This window comes from Excalfactoria chinensis, chromosome 20 (genome assembly GCF_039878825.1).
Source record: "Excalfactoria chinensis isolate bCotChi1 chromosome 20, bCotChi1.hap2, whole genome shotgun sequence".
Classification (NCBI taxonomy): domain Eukaryota; kingdom Metazoa; phylum Chordata; class Aves; order Galliformes; family Phasianidae; genus Excalfactoria; species Excalfactoria chinensis.
The window spans coordinates 5,482,163-5,502,751 of record NC_092844.1 but is presented as its reverse complement, the minus strand read 5'-3'; the positions used below and the strand labels follow the sequence as shown (position 1 = coordinate 5,502,751).

At 51.9% G+C, this 20,589-nt stretch overlaps 2 protein-coding genes across 2 annotated transcripts in view; one reads left to right on the top strand and one right to left on the bottom strand.

The window, feature by feature from the left end:
* Nucleotides 1-138: 138 nt before the first annotated feature.
* TPRG1L (tumor protein p63 regulated 1 like) lies at nt 139-2,612 on the bottom strand. Its single transcript, XM_072354462.1, has 5 exons — nt 2,347-2,612; nt 2,178-2,269; nt 1,697-1,873; nt 1,446-1,599; nt 139-1,357 (listed from the first exon to the last, which is right to left on the bottom strand). The coding sequence occupies exons 1-5, from the start codon at nt 2,545-2,547 to the stop codon at nt 1,163-1,165; spliced, it is 819 nt and encodes a 272-aa protein (XP_072210563.1). The 5' UTR covers nt 2,548-2,612; the 3' UTR covers nt 139-1,162.
* A 1,123-nt stretch (nt 2,613-3,735) lies between these two features.
* The window catches only part of MEGF6 (multiple EGF like domains 6), a 29,296-nt gene continuing 12,442 nt past the window's right edge, over nt 3,736-20,589 (top strand). The window contains exons 1-3 of the mRNA XM_072354463.1: nt 3,736-3,873; nt 5,086-5,183; nt 17,612-17,734. Coding sequence (XP_072210564.1) covers nt 3,794-3,873; nt 5,086-5,183; nt 17,612-17,734 — 301 coding nt within the window. The 5' untranslated portion in view covers nt 3,736-3,793. The remainder of the gene's footprint in view (nt 3,874-5,085; nt 5,184-17,611; nt 17,735-20,589) is intronic.

Sequence of the window (20,589 nt, the reverse complement as noted above, 5' to 3'; positions counted from 1 at the left end):
GAGTTTAACTTGATTGAAAGGTAACAATGAAGCAGATTACCTTAGAAAAGGCATTGAGAGGTGAGTGCAGCTTGTCTCATTCCACTGTTATTTCAGCTTTGTGTAAGTTTCAGAAACACACCTGGAGCTTAGAAAAGCTTCTGCAGCACAGAATTTATTCAGCGTTGTAGCTGTGCGGACAAGTATTCCCATAAAACCACGTGTATAGAAGAGCACAATGATGAAGCTTGTTACAGTAACCTCATGAGCACTTCTGGTTACAGCATCTCCCCCCCTGCTTCTGAAATTCAGTACTGGAGGTTTGTATGAGGTTAAGTGTAAGAATGTCTAAGTCAGGACTGACATACGATGCTCAAAGCTCTGTCCCTGTTAGGAGGTCCCACGCTGCTGCTGCTCTGAACTAGAGTGGATGTAAGGAAATGGCTATGAATCCAAATAGGGTTACTGCTATAAAACTGTTCCTACAAATAACATCTCTGAAGGCAAATGTTTGCAATGCTTTTGGCAATACTCTCTTAGACAGTCTTTATAGCTGCAGCAGAAGGGGGTATGAAATGGCAAGTCAGATTCAGTTGATAGAAGGAGCTACTTTTACCAAAAAGCTAATATATATTCAGCCATGTGCCTGTTGACAAAGCAATAGTCCACATACCCTGCTTCTGAGCAGATGTAGCAGTACAGCTGTCACAAGATTTGCTGGTTCTTTTGCTAATGAATGCCTGTTAAGAGTCCTGAAAGCCCTGTCAGTCATCAGTATGCTAAGATCACTGGAACTGGGAGACACTGAAACCTCTTTAAGCAATACACATCGATCCCAAGCACACCACATGATTCAGAGGTACAGCTGTCTTATGGCACGGTACCTTGGACATCGTGCTCGCAGCAGATACTGATTGCACAGATACACAGGGAAGAATGTGTAGTTAGAAATGGAAGAGGAAACAGCACGGCTTGCTGGCCCTGTGTAAGAGCTGTTAGTTAGCTACAAAATACAGGCATGACACCACTGTGTGTCTGCTTCGGGTTGTTCTCCATAACAACCAGGGCCTCCAGTGAACTGCTGGTTCTGCAACCACCCCCTTCCTGCAGTGTCCTTGCTCTTCCCCAGGAGCCCAACATAAAATCACTTTTCCCTTTTAAAAAGACCAAACGCTCTGCATTTTTAAAACCCAATTTTGCCTCTTGTCATGGAGTAGCCAAGCTTGGCTTCGTTGTTGATGAAGGACATCAATCCCACGTAAGTCTCAATCAGAAGAGGCCGCTCCAACACCAGGACACCATTGGCCCTCCCTGGTAACGGCCACTCCTTGTGAGCTTTCTTCACAGCCTGGATGAGCTGAGTTTTAAAGTTTTCCAACTGAAAGATTAAATAATAATAATAATAATAATATTTACAAATCCCTCTGCTTTCACAGGGAAAGAACTGCTACAAGGGTCAGCCTTACCAGGCAGAGGGATGCAACCTTCTCATCAGCATCTGCCATCGGGTGCTCAGTGAAGGTGGCATAGGGGACGCTGGTGGACCACGGGTTCCATCTGCTGATGAAGGACGCACGGCTCTTCTTGTCCCACTGGATGCGGATACCGACTCCTTCTCTCCTGGTGTTGAAGACAGCAGGGTTAATATGGGATGGACTCCATTAGAGACCTGAAAGAGACCTGACAACCATGCTGCGCTGGGGCTGCATCAACTTACTTGTTGAGAGATTTAGGTGGGAACTCGAACTCTCCTACAGAGACGGTATCGATGGCGTTGAGCGCAATCCTGGTGACGTGCTGGCACTGCAGCCCCACAAAGTCGTACTTGCAGATCAGAAGGGACCGGTCAGTGATGAGCACCAGGCGCTCCTTCTCGTTGTTCCAGTGGTCGATTCTGGTAGGGAAACAGAAATTGGAGCTTTAGCTGCCTAGAAACAGCTTATCTGATAGAAGGGCTGAGATGGAGAGCAGAGCCAAGTCAGGGTGCTGCTCTATTTCCCATCATAGCCTTCACTTTGCACCACCAGGCCTGAGAAGAGGTTGAACATCCCAGCTCAGGAATGCTACAACATATGAAACGTAACAGCTCTCAGCCTTGTTAGTAAATAATTAACTGCAGCTGTGCACGCACAAGAGGTCAGGGACTTTTCTCCAGCACCGCTCCAGCTGTGGCTGCCCCGTTGCCGTGCCGTACTCACTCGGTGAGCAGCCACACGCTCTCCACGTCTCCGTCCTCCGTGGGCATCACGACGGCGCGGATCTCGCTGACCGCCTGCTCGATGGTGCCGGGCTGCGGGGGAGAAGAAGGGGTCAAATGAAAGGTGAGCGGGGCGAAGCGGGTCGGGGGCGCGTCGGGCCGGGCCCTACCCGGAACACGAAGTACTCCTTAAGGCGGCCGGCTCGGCTCGCGGTGCGCACGTTCAGCGGCCGCAGCTTCTGCCGCGGGGGGGCGGCGGAGAAGGGCGGCTCGGGGCTCCCCGGTACCAGCAGCGCCGCCGCCCCCCCCGCCGCCGCCGCCTCCTCCTCGTCCTCCGGGCCGCCCTCCTCCGGGTCGCGGAGCTGCAGCATCGCGGTGCGACGGGCCGGGCTGCGCCGAACGGAGCTCCGCCGCCTTCCGGGGCGGGCAGCGGGAGGGGCTGCGCCGCACCGCCCCGCAATACGAGAGGAGGAGCGGGGAGGGTGGGAGCGAGCTACGGGCTTCGAGGGGGCGGACGGGAGCGTGGTTTCGTGCAGCTCGCGGGGCCGGGTTGGGCGTCCCACGGCTTTGCAGGCTCCGTCCGCCCAGCGCTGCGAAACTGAAGCCGTGCGGAGCTGCTGGTACGGCAGCGCTGGGCTCTCGGGCTCCCCTGTCCCGTGCGGATCCCATCGTGTGCAGAAAAGCCGCTCGCAGCGCTTTCCTCCTGTGCGCTGTGCACTGCTGTGCGCTGTGCCCGCACGAGGTTCCTCGTGCCTGACCGCGTGGCTGCCATCGGGCGCAGCGGTGCGTCCTCTCTACCCGTTCGTATTCTTTCTGCTGCCCCGGCTCCGCTGGGGATGGACCTGATGGTATTACAGGTCTTACTGATGATTCCATGGAGCTCTCGGAGGGCTCAGCTCCAGAAAACCCCCATCACCCCCTCCGGGTTTGCTTTTCCCTGTAAGACAAGGACTGTGGTAGGAGAAGGTCGGCAGCGTTCCCATCCTATTCCCCAGCTCCTCCAGATCTGCTCGTTTTGCACTGTGGTTCTGCACCTTTCTCCCCAGCTTTGCAGAGTCTCCTTAGGCAGAGGGATGGGTTGTTTTCTGTTACAGTTCACAGGAAGCCCAAACCTCGGTGTGTTGGAAACGGGTGTCCAGGAGCTGACATCGGGTACTGCATCCAAACTGTTTCTTGGGGGGTAAAAAAACAAAATAGCACCATCGTTATTTCTGCTGCTGTTCTGCAGGTCTGCCCCCTCCTCTGGTGGGGCCGGGCACAGCTGTGGGAGGGATTTCTGCCCATCTGGACTGAGTAAGGAGCAAGCATTGAGCGGGGAGCTGAGCTGGGGAGAAGCAGCTCAGCCCCCCCCCCAGCCATATGGGGGTGCACAGCAGGACAGGACCCGGCTCTGTGAACCCCTACAGGTTCACACCGTGTCAGTAAGCAGCTGCCAGGAAGAGAAGTCACTGTATGTCCCTGCAGCACCAGGAGCCAGGTTTGCTGTTGGCTCCCACCCAGCGCTGACACACGCTGTGACAGTTTCCCATGGACTGCACTGAGCTGAGGAAGCAGCCGGGGGGGGGGTGGATGTGCTCCATTGGTGACCCCCAGCAGTAAGGCTGCAGAGGTGCTGCCATGGAGGCTCCCATGCTGGCGCTCGTCCTTGCACTGTGGATCTCTTCCCTTGCTGCTGGTACTGAGCTGCAGCCCCGCATGTGAGTAGCAGAGAGCACCTGGTGCTGTGCTGGGGTTGGGGGCTGTGTTTCAGAGCTTTGAGTGCAGGGAGATGAGGGGCTGTGCTGTGCTTCTGCTTCTTGATGTGTTCCAAAAGCACACGGGGGTAGAGAGAAACTTAAAACATCTGTACAGCAAACCCAGCTAATGATGCTCTGCTGCTATTCCAAGCACAAGAGGCAGTGATTCTGCAAGCAGTTCAACTCAGGCTGCGCTTTGCATTGCACTTTGCATTGCACTTTGCATTGCGCTTTGCATTGCACTTTGCACACCTGCTTCCCATTGCTTCTTTCTTTTCCCCCCTTTGCTGTTATTCCAGGGGCAGGGCAGCCCTTCCTTTCCAATTAAGCATCACAGATTGCTGTTCATCATTCGGCTGCTTTGGGAAACTTCCTTGGAGTGCAGAAGCCCAGCTTCAATATCCACAGCTCTTCCTGCCCCCCTCTTGCTTTTTGGCCCCACCAAGCAGTTGCAAGCCTGTGTGGAATAGCAGCAATAGTGCCAACAAAGCATCTTCGGCCAGAGGCAGCTTTTCAGTCTTAAGTGTAGGAATTCTTCCTGTCGTGTAATTGCTGTAATTACTGCTGCGATGAGATCTGTATCGTGGTAATAAGGGAGCAGAGTGTCTTTTAAGAGGGCTTTGCTCCCACCTGTCCCCTCAGCCCTTTAGTTGTGGCACTGTAAACCCCACTGCTTCTCCAGCACAGTTCTCCCCTCCAGGATTTGCTGACAGCTTATAGAGAAACTGGGATCTGCTTTTGCATCTCTCTGCTGTGCCTCCATCTGCTGCTTGGCACAGAGGGATGCTGAGGGTTTCCTTTGTGGGGAGCGATGGTTCACCCTCGCTTAGCTCTGTTTGCAGAAACGTGCAGACAGAACCAAAGAGGCAGAGTGAGCTGGGATAAATATTTGCAGTGGCCGCGCCAGGTATTTGTTGTTGTTTGTCTCCTTTTGCTGTGCTGGAGCAGTTTTCATGTTCTGCCAATGAAGCTTCAAAAGTTCCATCCCCGTGCTGATGTTTGTGCACGCACAGCGGGGGCAAAAAGCACGGCTTGTATTTATTTGTGCTCCGGATCCATCCCAGGAGCAGAGAGCACCCTCAACCCCATTGCATGGCTTGAAGGAACCCCATAGCAGTGGGATGGGGGGGAAAAAAGGTCAGATTTACTGCCCGTTGCTGTTTGCTGTTGCAGGACTGCATACCACGCTGGGTACAGGCAGCTGTACCGCACTGTGCACCGCTGCTGCACCGGCTGGGCTCAGCGCCCATGGAACCCTGCCTGCCTGCACTGTAAGTACTGCATGGCTGCTGCCAGAGCTGCGTCCTGCTGCCAAGTGCTATTGAGCACTTAAAGTCAAGCACAGAGCAGTGCTGCTGGTGGGAGCCCCGGAGAGCTCCGTGCAAACCTTGAGTGTGCGTCGCATCTCCTTTCCCAGCCTTGCAGTGCTGTCTGTGATGGATGGTGCTGCAGGGTGTGTTGCCTTTGCTCTCAGTCTCTCTTTTGGCTCTCAGTGTGCAGGATCTGTGGCCTCAGATGAGCATCTGAGCTTCAGTTCTGCCTTTGTTTTACCAAACCTTTGGGAAATAGATTTGCTGCGTTTAATGAGTTTTAAGAAATGTATCTCTCTGGAAAAATCACGGCCTTGCTTGTGGCTCAATTGAGGTGCTTTGATTTCAGAAGCCTAATTGAGCGTTCAGCCTCTGTGTGCTCATTTTGCACTTCACTGGGTCAGAACAGAAGTGGGGCTGCTCAGCCTTCCTTGCAGTTTAGCTCCATTTCATTCTCTGGTCCACTCGAAAGGTGACACACGTTTGGATGATCTGAGAGATGCAGCTTTGTCTGCTTTTGGTTTTTCCCTTACAGATACCTCCAGTTCCCAAACAAATAACACATCCTCCACCAGCTCCTCGCCTTCCTCCTTCAGTTTTGAGTCAGAAACAGAGGGGATAAAGATGAAGGGATGCCATTGTTTGAGCTGCAAAGCCACAGTCATCTGCTGTGTACTTTCTTTGTTTGCTGCTTGGGGAATTGGGGTGTTTGGAGAGGAAACACTTTTCACTCCCTGCTGTGATTGTGGCCCACGCTGCCCCATTGCCTTGGCTGAGGGCTGTTGGGTGTTGGGAAGCCAAGGTTGGGAAGGTTGTGTTTTTCTTTGGAAGGAAAGGAAGACAACATGGAGGCTCTCCTTGCAGCCAGAACCAGCCAACCCAGCAACATATATGTGCACCAACCCTGCATTCAGCTCAAGGGATTTCCAGCCCAGCCAGAACCCAGCGCCAGCGTTGGAATGGCACTGAGATGCTGTGCTGAACCTTTCATGGTTTTACAGTCCATGAGGCCAATTTAAAATCTGTTTCTGAGATTAAATAGCAGCAATTGTTCCTCAGCTGCCAGTTGGCTGGACGGATTCCACCATTAATAATACCCAGGCTCAATGAAGCAGAGCACTTCTCCTCCAGCAGCCAAGGAGTCGGGATGCTGCTGTTTGCAAGCAGGTTTGGCATTCTGCTGGGGCAGGCGTGTTGTTCTTCCATTGGCAAACCTCACCAATAAATCAAGGGTGGCTCCAGCCAGCAAAGGGGTTTGTTACTATCACTTGTGGAGCGTCCAGCCATGTGCTGGTTGGGCAGAGCATCCTATGTAGAGCTATGAGAAACCCAGCCTTTCCTGGCTGTCCTGAGCCCAGATTTTCCAGTCTTTGCATTGTTGTTTCCTCTCAGATGTGCTTAGTTTTATGGGACTTCGGTTTCTCTTGTGGTTAAACCCATGCATGCAGATGTATGTGCAATGTATAGTTGTGCAGACGTTACTTTTTGCGTAATTTAGTGTTTGTGGGACCTCTGTACCCCTCTTTATGTTCCCACTGGCTGCAAGGACACCTGTTAGACCCTCATTCTCTATAAACCAGCCAAAAACCTGCTCAGAAACCTGCTCCAAACCCACTCTTGGCTCCCTTGTGCCAGAGCTGTTCTGAGTCGTTGGTGTTGGAGGTCAGAGCTGCTGTTCCATGGCCTTAAGCTGATTGCCTGAGATCAAAGGGAACCTATGGTGCTGCGTGCACTAATAAAGGAGCAGTGGGACGCTGGGTTCCCTCGCTGTGCCAGCAATGCGGTGTTGCAGTGGCTGGAGGGGGAGGCTGGGTCTTGTGAATCCAGGGGATGTTGTGTCTGTGAACACATTGCACTGCAGGGCAGCAGAAGCCGAGCTGATGGGCACCAGATGCATGCAATCAGAAGATCCTTCTTTGGCTTTTTAATTTAAACTTGTGGATATAGGAAGGAACAAGCAGCGATGACCCCTCGGTTAGAGATAAAGGAAGCGTGGATAAATGTCTTCTGTGGCCTGGCAACAAACTTGCTGAGGACAACATAAAACGTGCTCATTAAACGTCCTTTAAACAGCATTGCTTTTTGTTTTCGGCTGCACTGGGGTGGTTCATCCCACCATTAATTGCCAGACACCAAGGATGGCACAAACGGGCCCTAATTTGTTATTGTAACTTTTTTTGCTCTTGACACCTATTGTCCATCCGGGAACACAAGTGGCTTTTGTCATGAAATCTAAATAATGAGATCAGTAATCAGCAGTCGTACAGAGACAATCTTGTACTACAAACACTACTGCAGCTCTTGAGAGCCTTACAAAGAGCTTCCCCCCCTCGGACACTTTGTAGTATTGACCTTAATTATATTGAGACAAAGAGATGGAGAGAAAGATTATTTTTTCCCAGGAACTCTCCAGTTCTCCAGGACAAAATGTCTGCTGCCATTGTGCCGAGTGAGCAAGCCTCAATAAGAGCCACAATTGGCATTAGTGCTGCTTATAAGCATGAGTTTGCCAAGTGCCTGGAAGGAGCGCGGCTCTGACCTGTCACAGCCCGGCTTTCTGCTTCTCAGCCTTTATTTCCTTGAGCTGTAATCCTCATTGTGGTATTTCATTGCTCCTGACTCCATTCCAGCCCCAGGATGGATGTTTGTTGGCAGGAGCCGGCAGCCAACGCTGCTGACCTTTGGAAGATGCTCGGTGGAGGATTCCTGCTGGCTCTTATTGCTCCTCACTTGTGTGAGTTTAGCTGAAATACCTGAGTGTCAGACCAGCTCTTGCAGGACGTGAAGCTTTTATGTCTTACATCAGTAGTGCAGCATTCTCCTCTATTGTTACTGCTCTTGAAAACATGCTGTCAAGCCTTAGCAGCCCAGGAAACCATTCTGTGCCAGGCTGTTATCAGTGCCCATTCAATGCCAAGAGTCGTATTCTGCACCCTCACTGATCCTTAAGGTCTTGCTAATGGGGCCATTGGCTGGAGGAGCTTAAAGCAAGCGGAGATGTGTGGATGGGTTGGGAATGGGGCACAGTGGGTTGGTGGGATGAGCTCTTTGGGGGATCCATCGTGTTGCTGATTTTGAACCATTTTGCCCCAAAACAGCAGAGAATTGGCCCAAGGAGGGGCTGCTCAGCACATAGGCGTCGTGTGGATTCTTCTGCTTCTGTTGTGTTTATAGTTGAATTTGCTTTGTTTATGCTTGTATACAATAACATTCTGACAAATCACTCCCATGTGTTATTAGGGCAGCACTGAGAGCTGGTGGCTCGGGTTGCAAGCACAATCGTGGGGCTTGTGTTGTTTGCACTGCTAGGGGCTGCAGGGAGATGGCTGAGCTCTATGTCAGACTGTCCTCCTCCTGGGGAGAGCTGAGGTTGCTGCAGAGGGTTGGGAACTTCGAAGGAAGCCTGTGCAGCTCCAGCAGGGCAGGAATAGAGGCTCTTTCCTTTGGGAGCCATCCGTGCAATGCAGCATTGGCTGTAGAATGGGGAGGAAAAAAAACCCCATCAAACAGCGGCGTGTTTGTTGGGCTCCCCAGGGGAAGCCTCGGCGGGCTGCCAAGCGTGCTACGTTTTTATGTTGCATCCATTATATAGAAGTGTCAAAGAAGAATTCTCTCCATTATAGAGAGGTATTTATAGACTGAGAGGAAAAGCCAAGGCTTATGGCAGAGCTCAGAGGCTGCTGCTGCTCTCGCTGTTGACACACCGACTGTTTTTCCCCTGCTTTGAAGATCCATCCCATACACACATCCTTTGTCTGAGGTCCTGGGGAGCTGCACGTCCTGGGATTGGGATTGCTCTGTGCTGTATTTACGGATGCTTCAGATGGGAGGAAATCTCGTAATGCTTTGATAAACCCAAGCTCTAACATTGCTGACAGCGTTGTTTGCAGAGCGTAACCGCGATGCTTATTTATACAAGACATGAAGGGAAGAGTCGCCCCTCTCTCTGTTCTTGCAGCAAAGCATATAGGGCAGCAGTTTGGGCTGTGTCTGCTTGTAGGATTGCTGCACGTGTCACCTGGCAGCGTCTGCCTGCACTGTGAGCTGCTCCCAGCAGGGCTGTCCATGCGAGTGCTGCCAGCTCTTTGATGGAAGCAGGAAGGACTTTAATGGAATGGAGTCACTTCCCAGTTGGTTTAAAGCATGGTCTGATGTTTCAGAAGCAGTCAGGGAGCGCTGAGCCCAGACAGGCGTCAGCACGGTTTGATGAGGGTAAAGAGTATGGGAGTGATTAATTACAGCCTAATCAGATGAGCCTTGAGTCTCTGGGGAGGAGGAAGGCAGCACCCAGCATGGCAACCCCTTGTGCTGGATGGTGGGGGTCACCATCCCAGTGTGGAGATATAGATGTGGTCAGTGGGCACAGTGAGGTGGACTGGAGTTGAACTCAGTGGTGTTAGCTGTCTTTCTCAACTTAAATTAAATGACTTTATGTTGTACGGATCCAGTAGCAGATGCGCGAATAATATCTCAGGTCTCCATTAGAAGAGGGAGTTAAATGGTGGTTCTCCACGATCGCATCGCCCTTCTCCATCTCTGTGGCCAGCTGGCGATCCCTTCCATTCCTTATGACCCGACGTGAAGTGTTCATTGTAGGCTTTACTCCCGGAGCTGCTCCGACGTTTGCTCAGCCCAAACCCCTCCGCTGCCGGCAGAGGGCGGCGATGTCCCGGCCGTGTCCCCGCGGTGTCCCCGCTGCAGACCACGGCCGTGCCTATGGGAGCACGGAGCTCCATCAGTGCTCGGTGAGCACAAGGAACACGAGATCTATCCGCAGTAGCAGGAGGAAATGTACAGAACACGGTATGGCTGAAGCACGCGGTGTTGGCAAAGCTGCAGCCCATTTCTCCTCCATCCAGAGCAACGCCTTACAATGGTATTGTCTCCATTTGTCTTCTTACTTTTGAGAAGGAAATGCTTCTCTACAGGGCAAGAAGTGCAGCTTCTCAAGTACAAATACATGCGTGGAGTGCCTTGCTTAGTGCCAAACGTCAGGAGTTTGCCAGCAGCTTGATCCATCTCTTTGCAATCTCCCCATATATTTCACACGTCAGACTGAAATGCAGCATTTCCAAACCCGGGGTTCATGGTGGGCTGGAACTCGAATGGCCAAAGGTTGGTGCAGCTCCTGGTGCTGTTCTGGATGTGGGCTCCATCCCAACTCAGGCTGTCCCTACTCCTGGTGCTCTGCAGGGAGCTGACATTTGGGGCTGTTGTTGGGGCCATGCAGCTGGCTGGTGAGCTGCACATCGGGAGCCTTTTGTGGGACTAATTAAAGCATCTATCGTTAAAGGAGGTGTGAAAATGCTTGGATGCAAAGCATCTGCAGTGCTTGCTAAGAGCTCCCATGTGGGCTTTGGGGGGAGAGTGCTGCTTTGGTCACAAGAGAGGTGTGGGGCAGAGCTGGGTGCCCATGCAGGGGCTGTGCTGCTCTCTGACCCCACTGCACTGCTTGGTTATTTCCCAGAAACGAGCTTCCAAATGATGACGCTGACTGGAGGTGACAGTGGGGGTAGGAGCTCAGCAGCAACATCTGTCATGTTAAATAGCGGTTTGTTTTCCAGCCCGTCGTATGAAATGAATTTGCTAATTGCCTTCTGCTTAAATGACTGCTACTTATATTACCACGTGCTTAGTCCTGCTTCTTGCCTGGCGTTAGAAGTGCTGCACTTTTTGTTACGCAGTGCCACGCATGTGCATGCTCACACATGGACTGCTTGCATCCAGAGTGCACCGTTTGCTATTGCACCATTGGATGCGTGAAGGAGGATGCAAGTGAAGCTTTCAGGCTGATGTCCTGAATCTCTTGGGGTTGTTTCTTTTATTGCTCCAAGAGATGAGTTTTCCCCTTAGGAGCTGATAGCATCACATCATTCCCCATCTTTCACGTTTAAATCTGTTCTCAGATGAGGGTGAAAGAGAAGGCGCAGTCTGTCTCTCTAAGACACCAAATGGGTTTTGTGTTAGTAAATGCCAGCTGCACATCATGGACTTGTCAGCTCCCACTGCAGACCAGAAATCCAAAGCCTATCCATTCCTATCACAGTGCTGAGCGTTCCTGCTGCCATGTGGGGCCATCGTGTCTTCCTTGTGGCCTTCTCGCTTATTTCAGCAATGGTTGGCTTAGCAGAAAGTCCAAAAGAATCTCAAACCATTAACAGAACTTACTGACAAACTGGGAAAGAGCCATTGCTGTGGATGGATACCGGTTTGGACATCAGAAAACTCAGTAGAAGAATGTCCTTTTCTTGCCAATTTGGTGCATTCATCATGTTTTGTTGAATATAACTGAGAAGTATTTCCTGGCCCCGTCCCACAGCAGAGATGTGTGAACCAAACAGCTTTGCCCTTATCTTCTCCAAGCTGAGATATGTTCGGTTTCCCCCGAACTCCCCAGGCGGGGATTATTGAGGGTGTCGGGAATGGGGTGGAAACAAACAGCCCTTTGTTCCCCTTTTGCTCTTTGGGGGGGGGGGTCCTGTTGGGATTTCCTTAGCAGAAGTGCTGGTGGCGCTTTGACCAAAGCTAATGTGGGGATGGGCTGTGCAGAGCCTGGTGCTCTCATTGGGCACAGTGACAAATGGACACATCCAGCCACACGTGGCATCTCGGAGGTGAGGGGCCCCCTCGGTCTGACCCACAAAGCAGCAGCAGCCTTTGGCTCTGAGCTTTGCTTTCACTTCTGAGCTTGCAGTATTATATTTAGAAAGCAAATCCTTCGTGGATTTATTCCTTCCTGGGCTTTTCTGCTCATGCTACCAGGAAAGGAGCCAATTAGTTCCCGTGCCCGGGTTGGAGCTGTCTGATGAGCTCACTTCATGCCAGCACTGAGTCCCTGGGTGGCACCATCTCCCATCTGTGTTCACTGGGTTCTACCTCTGCTCCATCTCCTCAAGCTGCTGCTATGCAATATTTTCCAATACGGACTTGAAGTCTTTCTTACATCCATTAGCCAACACCAGATCAGCCTGGAGTCCCATCCCAGGGACAGGAGCTCAAATTTGCAGCAGCATTAAGTCATTTCCCACCCTGGGGTCATCACCCCACGCTTTACTCCTTTGCCTTCAGTGTTGCTGATTTGCTGTAGGGGTTTCTGGATTGCTTTTGTGTTCTCACTTCAGCTGTTTCATTTTCAGTGTAGAACAATCAGAAGAAACCTGGATTGGGTGGTTTTGGATGAGTTTCAGCCACCTGAGTTCATTGACCCGTATCTGTGTGTAGAATGAACTTAAGGAACCTCAGCCCTTTGCACACTGTTGGACCACAAAGTCCCACTTCTTCAGCTGTACTTTGGGTTCTTACAAGAGCTGAGTAAGGCCAAGGCTGGATCAGGATGGAATTCCATGGGAGTGACCCAGGCATTGCATACAGAACCCCTCTGGTGCTGCTGGTCCTCCAGCCAGGAAGCCAGCACGACCTGCTGCTGCCATATCCAAACCACCCCCTCGTACTTCATCAGCCACAGTAAATTAGGTGAGGAGGAAGCTCGGGCTGGCTCAGACCTGGCCAAGCATAACTTATGTCATAAGTTTCTGTTCAAGCCCAAAGTGCTTTTAGATACACGTGCCGCATCACGGAGCCGTTCAGCAAAGCCTTGCATGACTTTTCTAATAGCACTGTAAGGAAATATGAGATGGAATGAGTTTGTCACGTCATTTGTTGAGCAGCAGCGGCTCCTCCGATAGAGTTTCTGTCAGTGGGATGGAAGTGGGGTCTGTGTGGGGGGCTGTGCTCAGCCGGGGGGGGGGTTCCCAAGTCCTGGAGCTGGGGGAAGGGCTCTCTGGTTTGTGTTTGCAGCCAAGGAGCTGCATTCCAAGCCAGGATCATTTTGTATAGACAGCATCCTACTAACGCTGCTGGCACAAGGGAGTCTGCCCAAAGCATTTTTCATAGCTTTATGGCATAGCTGCACGTCAGCACCACCAGAAGCATTGAGAGGAAAAGTGTCAGCTCTGCCCATTGTAGCAGGGGCTGGAGGGGCCCTTCCAAGGAGGGGGCAGCAGTGATAAGCTGTGACATCTGCTTGGTCACTGGGTGCTCTGTGGTGTGTTGGGAGCTGCCCCCATATGGGTCCATAGGTTTTGGGGTGCTCATGGCTGGAGCCCCCCCATCCTTCTCAGCAGTCCCTTCCTGGATTCAGTTCCTCTCCGTGCTTCAGAACCTTCTGTGGAATGCAATTCATTGCAGCCACAACCACAAGTTTTAATTTGGAATTTTACTACAGCCAAAGAAGGCTTCTAAAAGCAGCAACCCGCCCGCCCCCCCAGCCCCAGCTCAGCCCTGCAAGCTCATTGTTTCAAGCCATTCCAGAAGCAAAACGAGCCTTTTGAGCTCGCCTCTGGAAAATGCAACGAGCTATTCTTACTTCTTGCTTAATGAGAAAGGTGAAATAAAATTCTAGGAGCCACGTGATGGGGAACGGTGTGGATTTCTCTATAGAATCGCTCTTTAGTTAAGCTTAGTTTTGTCCATAAAGACTTTTTAGCTGTAAGGAAGACACAGGGGGGGGGGAAGCTTCGCAGGGAGCTTCACCAGGTGCGTGTCGTTAGAGGGAGGTCGGGGCTGATTGCCTTACAGCGGGCACCTGGGCTGGGGGGCAACAGCTGCACTTGGGCGTGGGTTACAGCACGGGGGTCGGGCGGGCGGTGATGTCACCTGGACTGGATTGCTGTTATCTGGGCGGGGGGCTGCGTGCTGGGCATCCACGTCCATCCCTCCATCCATCCCTCCGTCCATCCATGCCCGCAGCCTCCCGAGCTGCTCCGCCGTCCTCTCTCCGCTCTGAGCCCCCGCCCCGGCTCCCGTCCAGCCCCTCCGCTTCCCCTCCGGAGGAATGCGGTATCCCGGCCGCTGCTGGCGGTGCGGGGCTGGGGGGGCGGCGCTTCCCGGAGCGACCCTCACCTGCGGGGGGTGGCGGAGCGCCCCTCATAGAGCCCCGCCCGCCCGCTGTGCCTTTATGGGACTTTTTGTTGTTATTTTTCCTTTCTTGTTGTTGTTTTTTTGGCTCCCGCAGCCCTCCCGTTCCTCCCCTCACTCGCTGCAGGACCGCACTTGGTTCGGGGTTTTTTTTGTTGTTGTTTTTTGGGGTGTTTGGGGTTCTTTTCCTTGTCCTTCCGTTTCACCTCTTAACTTCCCAGCATGAGGCAGGAGCACTTTCGGATGCTGCTTTGGTGCTTCGGTTTTTTGGGTGGCATCCCCGGCACTGCCGGCAATCACTACCGTTACCAATGGAGGAGCTGCTATCCTTGTTACCTGGGGCAGGCGGGGTACAGCAACGGCCATGCCGAGATGCGACCAGGTATGTGCTGGGCTCAGCCCGTGGTGGGTTAGTGCTGCCCTGGGGGTGGTAATGGGGGGCCCTGGGGGTGGGTAGCTGAGCCCTCAGGTGGGACCCTGGGCTGGCAGCGGTTTGGTTTGCATCCCAGTGACCTCTATGTGTAGCAGTTTGGATTCTTATAGTCGTGCTGTAGCAGATTTATTCTGAGAAGTGATTTCTGGCAGAGTTGGGGGGAAGAACTGAGAGTTTCTATTGCTTGCTGCACAGTTACGTGGCTTGGTTTAATGCATTGGAAAGTTGAGTATTTGTGTGATGATCAGTGGGGATGTTGAGTAAGGGATAACTTCTGTAAGCTCTCATATATCTGCCTCCTCATCCCTGCGTGCTCAGCTGGCTTAGCTCAGCTAGCTTAGCAGTAGGCAGGGACTGAGGCTGCTTAATGATAGTAGAAATAGGGGAGAACGTGTGAAGTCTGCTGAGAGCTTTGGGTGCTTGTGAGTAGTGCAGGGATCAAGGATCGTGTTGTCTTATTGTGAGATGACCCACATCTTCCATCCCTGACTGCATTAACTCGTGTGGTTTCTCCAAGTTGATCAAGCTTTGCCTGGGGTACAAACTTCTGATCCCAAAAGCAAAGTGTGCCCACTGAGCTGCTGCATGGGCATCTTGGTGGCAGTCTCCTTATGCAAACAGGGAGTGAAGAGGTGCTTTGTGTAATGGTGGTGTGCATATAATTGGAGTCTCAAGTGCTTTAAGATATGCTCTGTGTACACACAGTCCTCTGTTGGATCCCTGCATTCGTGTTGAGTGGCTAATTGCAGTGCTGTGGGTTGTGTCCCTGTGCAGCCAACCTGTAAAGGAGAGATCATTACTCTCTGCTGGGGGTCCTATGTGAAATCATTGCACCTGGAGGCCCCTATTCTTTCTGTGATCCTACAAAGCACAGCAGAACCCAACACAGCTGTGTGCTCTCCTTTGGTCCTGTTGCTTCCAGCAGGTGTGAGTGCCTTTGGAAGTGCCCCATGGTTTGGGCACCGAGGATGATGCCATGCTGCCTGTGTTCCCTGCCACGTGCTGCTCATACAGCCCATGCATGGGGGTTGTGCTCTATCTGAGTGGCAGAGAAGTGGGATCAAGTGAAGCTGAGAAGAAGGGTTTGAGCAGATGAGTGTAGTGGCAAGTTGGGAGCTGGCTGCTGGCTTGTTGTTACGTGCATCTCTGTTCCACCCTGAGTAATGTGCAATTATCAGCACCATCAGGAGACTGAAATGTGAGCACGGCTCGTAAGGGAGAGCTGTGCTTGAAGGCAAAAGGAGGTGAGGTGAGGACAAAGGCAGTGCTGGAGGCAAGGTAGCTGCTGGTCCCTCTGCACTGCATCCTACAGCTCAGAGCACCTGCTCATGAGATGCTCTTGGAAACTTCTGCTGCTGAGGTTGGTGCAGGTGTTGTGTGTGGATAAGAGCTGTAATCACCTCCACTCTGTAGGAGCAGCAGCTGTGGAAGTCCAGCAGGGCTTGGAGCAGCCCTCCAGAGCTCAGGTTTGGGGTTTTTCCCATCCCCCACAGCCTGGCACAGGGCTGTGTCCCATTGCTGAGCACTGCAGTGCGGTTGGGTTGTCTCATTCCACCTTCACCGCCTGGTGTAACTGCTGAAAGCAGCTCTAATGAACTGGTACTGGAAAGATAAAGTAGCTGAATCCCACACGGACTCATCTTGGTGGATTTTAATTAACTATTTCCCTGCAGCCCTGCTCAGTCATCAGGCTAATTGCTGCAGGGGTTACAGCCTGGTTAGCTGGAGAGCAGACCCTTACAGCATATCGGTTGCTGCTGCCTGCAGCTGGGATTCCTCTCCTCCTCCTCAGCCTCTAACAGGAGATAAACTGCCCCTGAACAAAGCGCCCTGTAATTTGCAGAGCTGCTGTTTGCTGCTTTCCTTCCCCTAACGCGGAGCTGCTGTTCAGGATCCATCTCTGCATTGCCCCACCAGGGAGCTGTGTGCAGTTGGGCTGTGCAACGTTGCATCCCCTGCGCTCTGCCCTTCCCATGCTGTCCCACAGCCACTTTGTGGGGTCGGGAAGAGTGATCCCATTGGGGGACACAGCTGAGAGCATCAGCAACTGCTGCTCTGCTGTGCCCATATTGGTGTGGAGAGCTCCTGTGTCCTTACGTAGCCAGGGGCTTTCCTAACCCTGTGCCAAGTTCTGCTTCCAGCAGTCACCCTGTTTGGTTTTGGCACTGCTTTGGGGCATTTTGGCTGTGCTGCTGCCCTACCAGTGCTAGCTGGCACTGCGTTGTGCTCCCATCAGGGCTGCCTGCTCAGGGCAGAAGTCTGTCTGCTTCTCACTTCCCTTCCTTGGCACGCTAATTCCAACCAGATTTTGTCAGTTCTCCAATAGGAAAATCGCCTCAGTGTATCATGAACCACATTGCGTGGAGTGGAGTGCTGCCATCTCTGTGCTCCCAATGCCTTGTGCCAATGCAACGTGACCCACGTGGCTGCACAGTCTCTGTACCCATTGGATCCAGTGCCATCACTTTTTGGCTTCAGGTTAAAGTTGAAGGGAAGGACATTCCATGAAATTCAGACCAGAGAACTTTGTTAGTCCACATTACAGTTACCCAGACCTCAGGTTGTGTGGTCTTGAGCCAACTCAGAATGGAGGATGTTGGTCCCTGGCAGAATGAACACCTGCCCAAGCAGACCATGCATTTGTGGTCCAGATGGATGGATCTACCTTTAATAGAGAGTGAGGGAATGCAAGACACTACTAAACCCGCAGCCTTTGGGGCAGGTGGCTCTTGGGAAGCACTGCAGCAGTGTGCTCATGGTGACATCATGGTGTGCCTCCACCTGGGAAAAGGGACTGTTGGAAGCTGAGCAAGAGGAAGGATGGCTTATGCTGATTGACAAACAAGATGCATGTTTTTCTGGTTGCATGCTTGTCCTTGAAATCTCTTAAATCACTTGGCTGCTTCAACTAGATGGAAATAGCAGTGATGTTCCTGATGCATTCATTCCTCGGATCTGGAGTCACTCAGCAGAGAATAAATAAGTCTGACTTCAGATACTGTCATGCTCACTTCTCTCACGTTCTTCTGTTCTTCTGCAGATGTTGATGAGTGCCAGGTTCACAACGGGGGCTGCCAGCACAGATGTGTGAACACCTTTGGTTCCTATTACTGCGAGTGCAAGCCGGGCTTTCGCCTGCACGCCGACAGCAGAACCTGCATTGGTAAGTCAAAGGTGTTTTGGGTTCCTTGGGAATGCTGACTTCATAGCCCTTGTCAGCCCTGAAAGTATGGGCTGTTGTACATGAAGTGGTTGATGCTGGCTTAGACTTGCATCATGACCCCTTTCCCAGCTAGCAGTGATAGGATGAGGAGGAATGGCCATAAGTTGCTCCAGGGGAAGCTCAGGTTGGATATAAGGAAACATTTCTTCTTCAAGGGAACAGAGAAGCTTTGGAACAGGCTGTTCTGGGAGGTGGTGGAGCCTCCAATGGAGATGTTCCATGTGTGGGTGTAGCACCTGGGGATGGAGTCTGGTGGACATGGGGGTAGGAGGGCTGGGCACAGCTCCTTTGGAACAGCAGAGCTGCACTGAACACTGATGGTTTTTGTTCTCAGCACTTCCGTGATAGAAACACACGTCTATGTGTGTATATGCCCTGCTGTCAGCTCAGCTCGGTGCTGGCCCATTAGGGCAGTGGTGTCGAGGGATGGAAGTAAACATCTTTTTCCTGTGAAAGCTCAGAAGAGGGCTGTGGGTCTGCAGTTGTTCCCTTAGTACAGTGCTGGGGTGGCTGCTTATGCCTGGTCCCTTTGTAGTTGGTGTTGCAGATGGTAAAGCAAGGCACAGTGCGGGGGATAAACCAGTGCAATCTTTTAGAAGCTCCCCAGGCACCTCTAAAAATGGGTTGTTAGGGGTCTGCTCAGCACCTTTGGTTGTGCTCTGCAGCGCGAGGTCCTGCAGTGCCTTTATTGTTCTGTTATCTCTGATGCTTTGAGTACAGAAGAGAAGGGAGGGAAACAGAGCCGGCATTTCTGCTGAAAGTGAAATAGGGCAAAAAGAGCCATTGGACGTCCTGAGATCACCCCTCTTTATCAGAACCACATGGCAGGAGGCAGAGAGCTGACATCTTTGGGCCTTCTCTGTGGATCCAGGGTGGGGGAGGGACTCAGGGGCCAAAGCAAAGAGTTTAATCTGAGCCTGCTGCTTGTGTTGGCCGGCAGAGGGGTGAGATGGTCTGCATTAACACGGCTTGGCTCTGGAAATTGTCTGAGGTTGGAATAAATGGGGTTGGGATTACGTGGCGGAGCTCTTAATATTAAGAGCATTCAAATGAAGGAGTCTCGAATTTAGCAGGGATTTACGTCGTGCCATAAGGGGGTATGTGGGCTTGGTCTACATGATGGGACCACACTGGGATGGGAAGGTGGCGTTGGATGGGAACGTGGGGATCCCACAGCAGAGCACTGGGTGCATCCATCCTGCTGTGTGTGCACCCTCGTGCCACACAGTGTCCTGGGTGCAAGTCCTGCAGGGCCAGCCGTGGTGTTCTGCTCTCAGACGATGGAAACCTCATCTGCACAAAGTCTGTCTGAGCTCTAATTAGCGAAGGCTGCATGATGCACAGGATGACACCGGGTTTGGCAGCAGCGTCGCAGAAAAGCTGAGCTAGGAAAAGCATCTGGGAATGGAAATATTTTCAGAGAGGTTCTGTAAACAAAGAAAGCAAAGGAGCAGTAATTAGAACAAGGGCTGCAGGCTGCGCCGTGCCAGGAGCTGGCTGGGAGACCCCCGAGCACATGGAACAGCACCCGAAGTGCTGGGAGTGTGTTTCATTTGTTGTGCCTCGGTGTTCCTGCTCTGAAATGGGATTTGTTCCTCTTGTAGCAAAACCAAAGCCCTGGTCCATGCACTTCACTGCTTTTTGCTTGTCCCTGTGTGCCACGTACAGCAGGGTGTGCTGGCAGGGCTGTGCTGCTGCTCCCCATTGCCCACAGTGCCTGTCTGCAAGCCAGGAGCACGAGGCTCCCATTGGGCAATAAGAACACATTGCTAAAGGCAACCTAAAGAAAATGGTGGTGTCCTGGTGTCTAAGTTATCCTAATGGACAGCCTGCAGCGTCCAACCTTACAGTGTCTCCACCAGCATCCTCTGCTGAAGTCGCATCATGGAGAAGAATCTGAACTTTGGGTTTTTTCCACTCTAAAAACTCTATTTCCACAAGCATGCAAAGAGGGCACTTATTCAGACTGCAAATTCATGGGATCATTGCATCCTGGGAGGTAATTTTAGATGTAGGATGTGTTGGCTGGTTATAGATTGGCCAAGCATTTTTCCCATAGGGAGGAATATTTTGGCAAGCTTCTGCATTGTTTTACTGCTTTTATTTGCTTAAAAAAAAAAAAAAGGCACTCCAAGCACAGCTCGGTTATTTATGAATGCTTTAAAATGTACATTATTAAACACTTAAAGATAGCAGAAGTGTTTGATGACCAGCCATCTCTGCCCCATAGCTCTGCAGTCACCTCAGGTACTTCTGCTGTCTCCATCCTAATGGATGAAAGGGAACAACATCAGCGAAGTAACACAGACTGATAATTCTCCCTCCAGCCCTGCACTGTGTATGGCAGCATTTGGACCCCATTAAGTTGTATTTATTTCCCAAATGCTTGCTTGCATTAATGGAGCTGATCTTTACATCAGACACAGGCTGCAGTGGCACAGGAGCCATCAGTGCCCTCAGTGTTCCTCTGCAGGGACATGACTTTGCTGTGGGACCCTCAGCTTCCTTATAGGATTTCTCAGAGTCAGGACTTGGGATTTTCCTGCACGACAAAGAATGGGTCAGAAGTGCAGGAACCCCCTTGGTAACAGAAACCAGGTGGCTGTCCCACTCACAGTGTGTGAATGGCAAGAGACAGAGCAGAGCTGGGAGGGTGCAGTGCAGTTCCTGCAGGGTCACCTCCTCCTATATAGATACTGGTGCTGCACTCTGAGCTGCAGCACTTATGGCACCGTCTGAGCAAAGCTGAGATTACGGCGCTGCCGTAGCAACAATTTGCAGTTAGCCCACCTTGC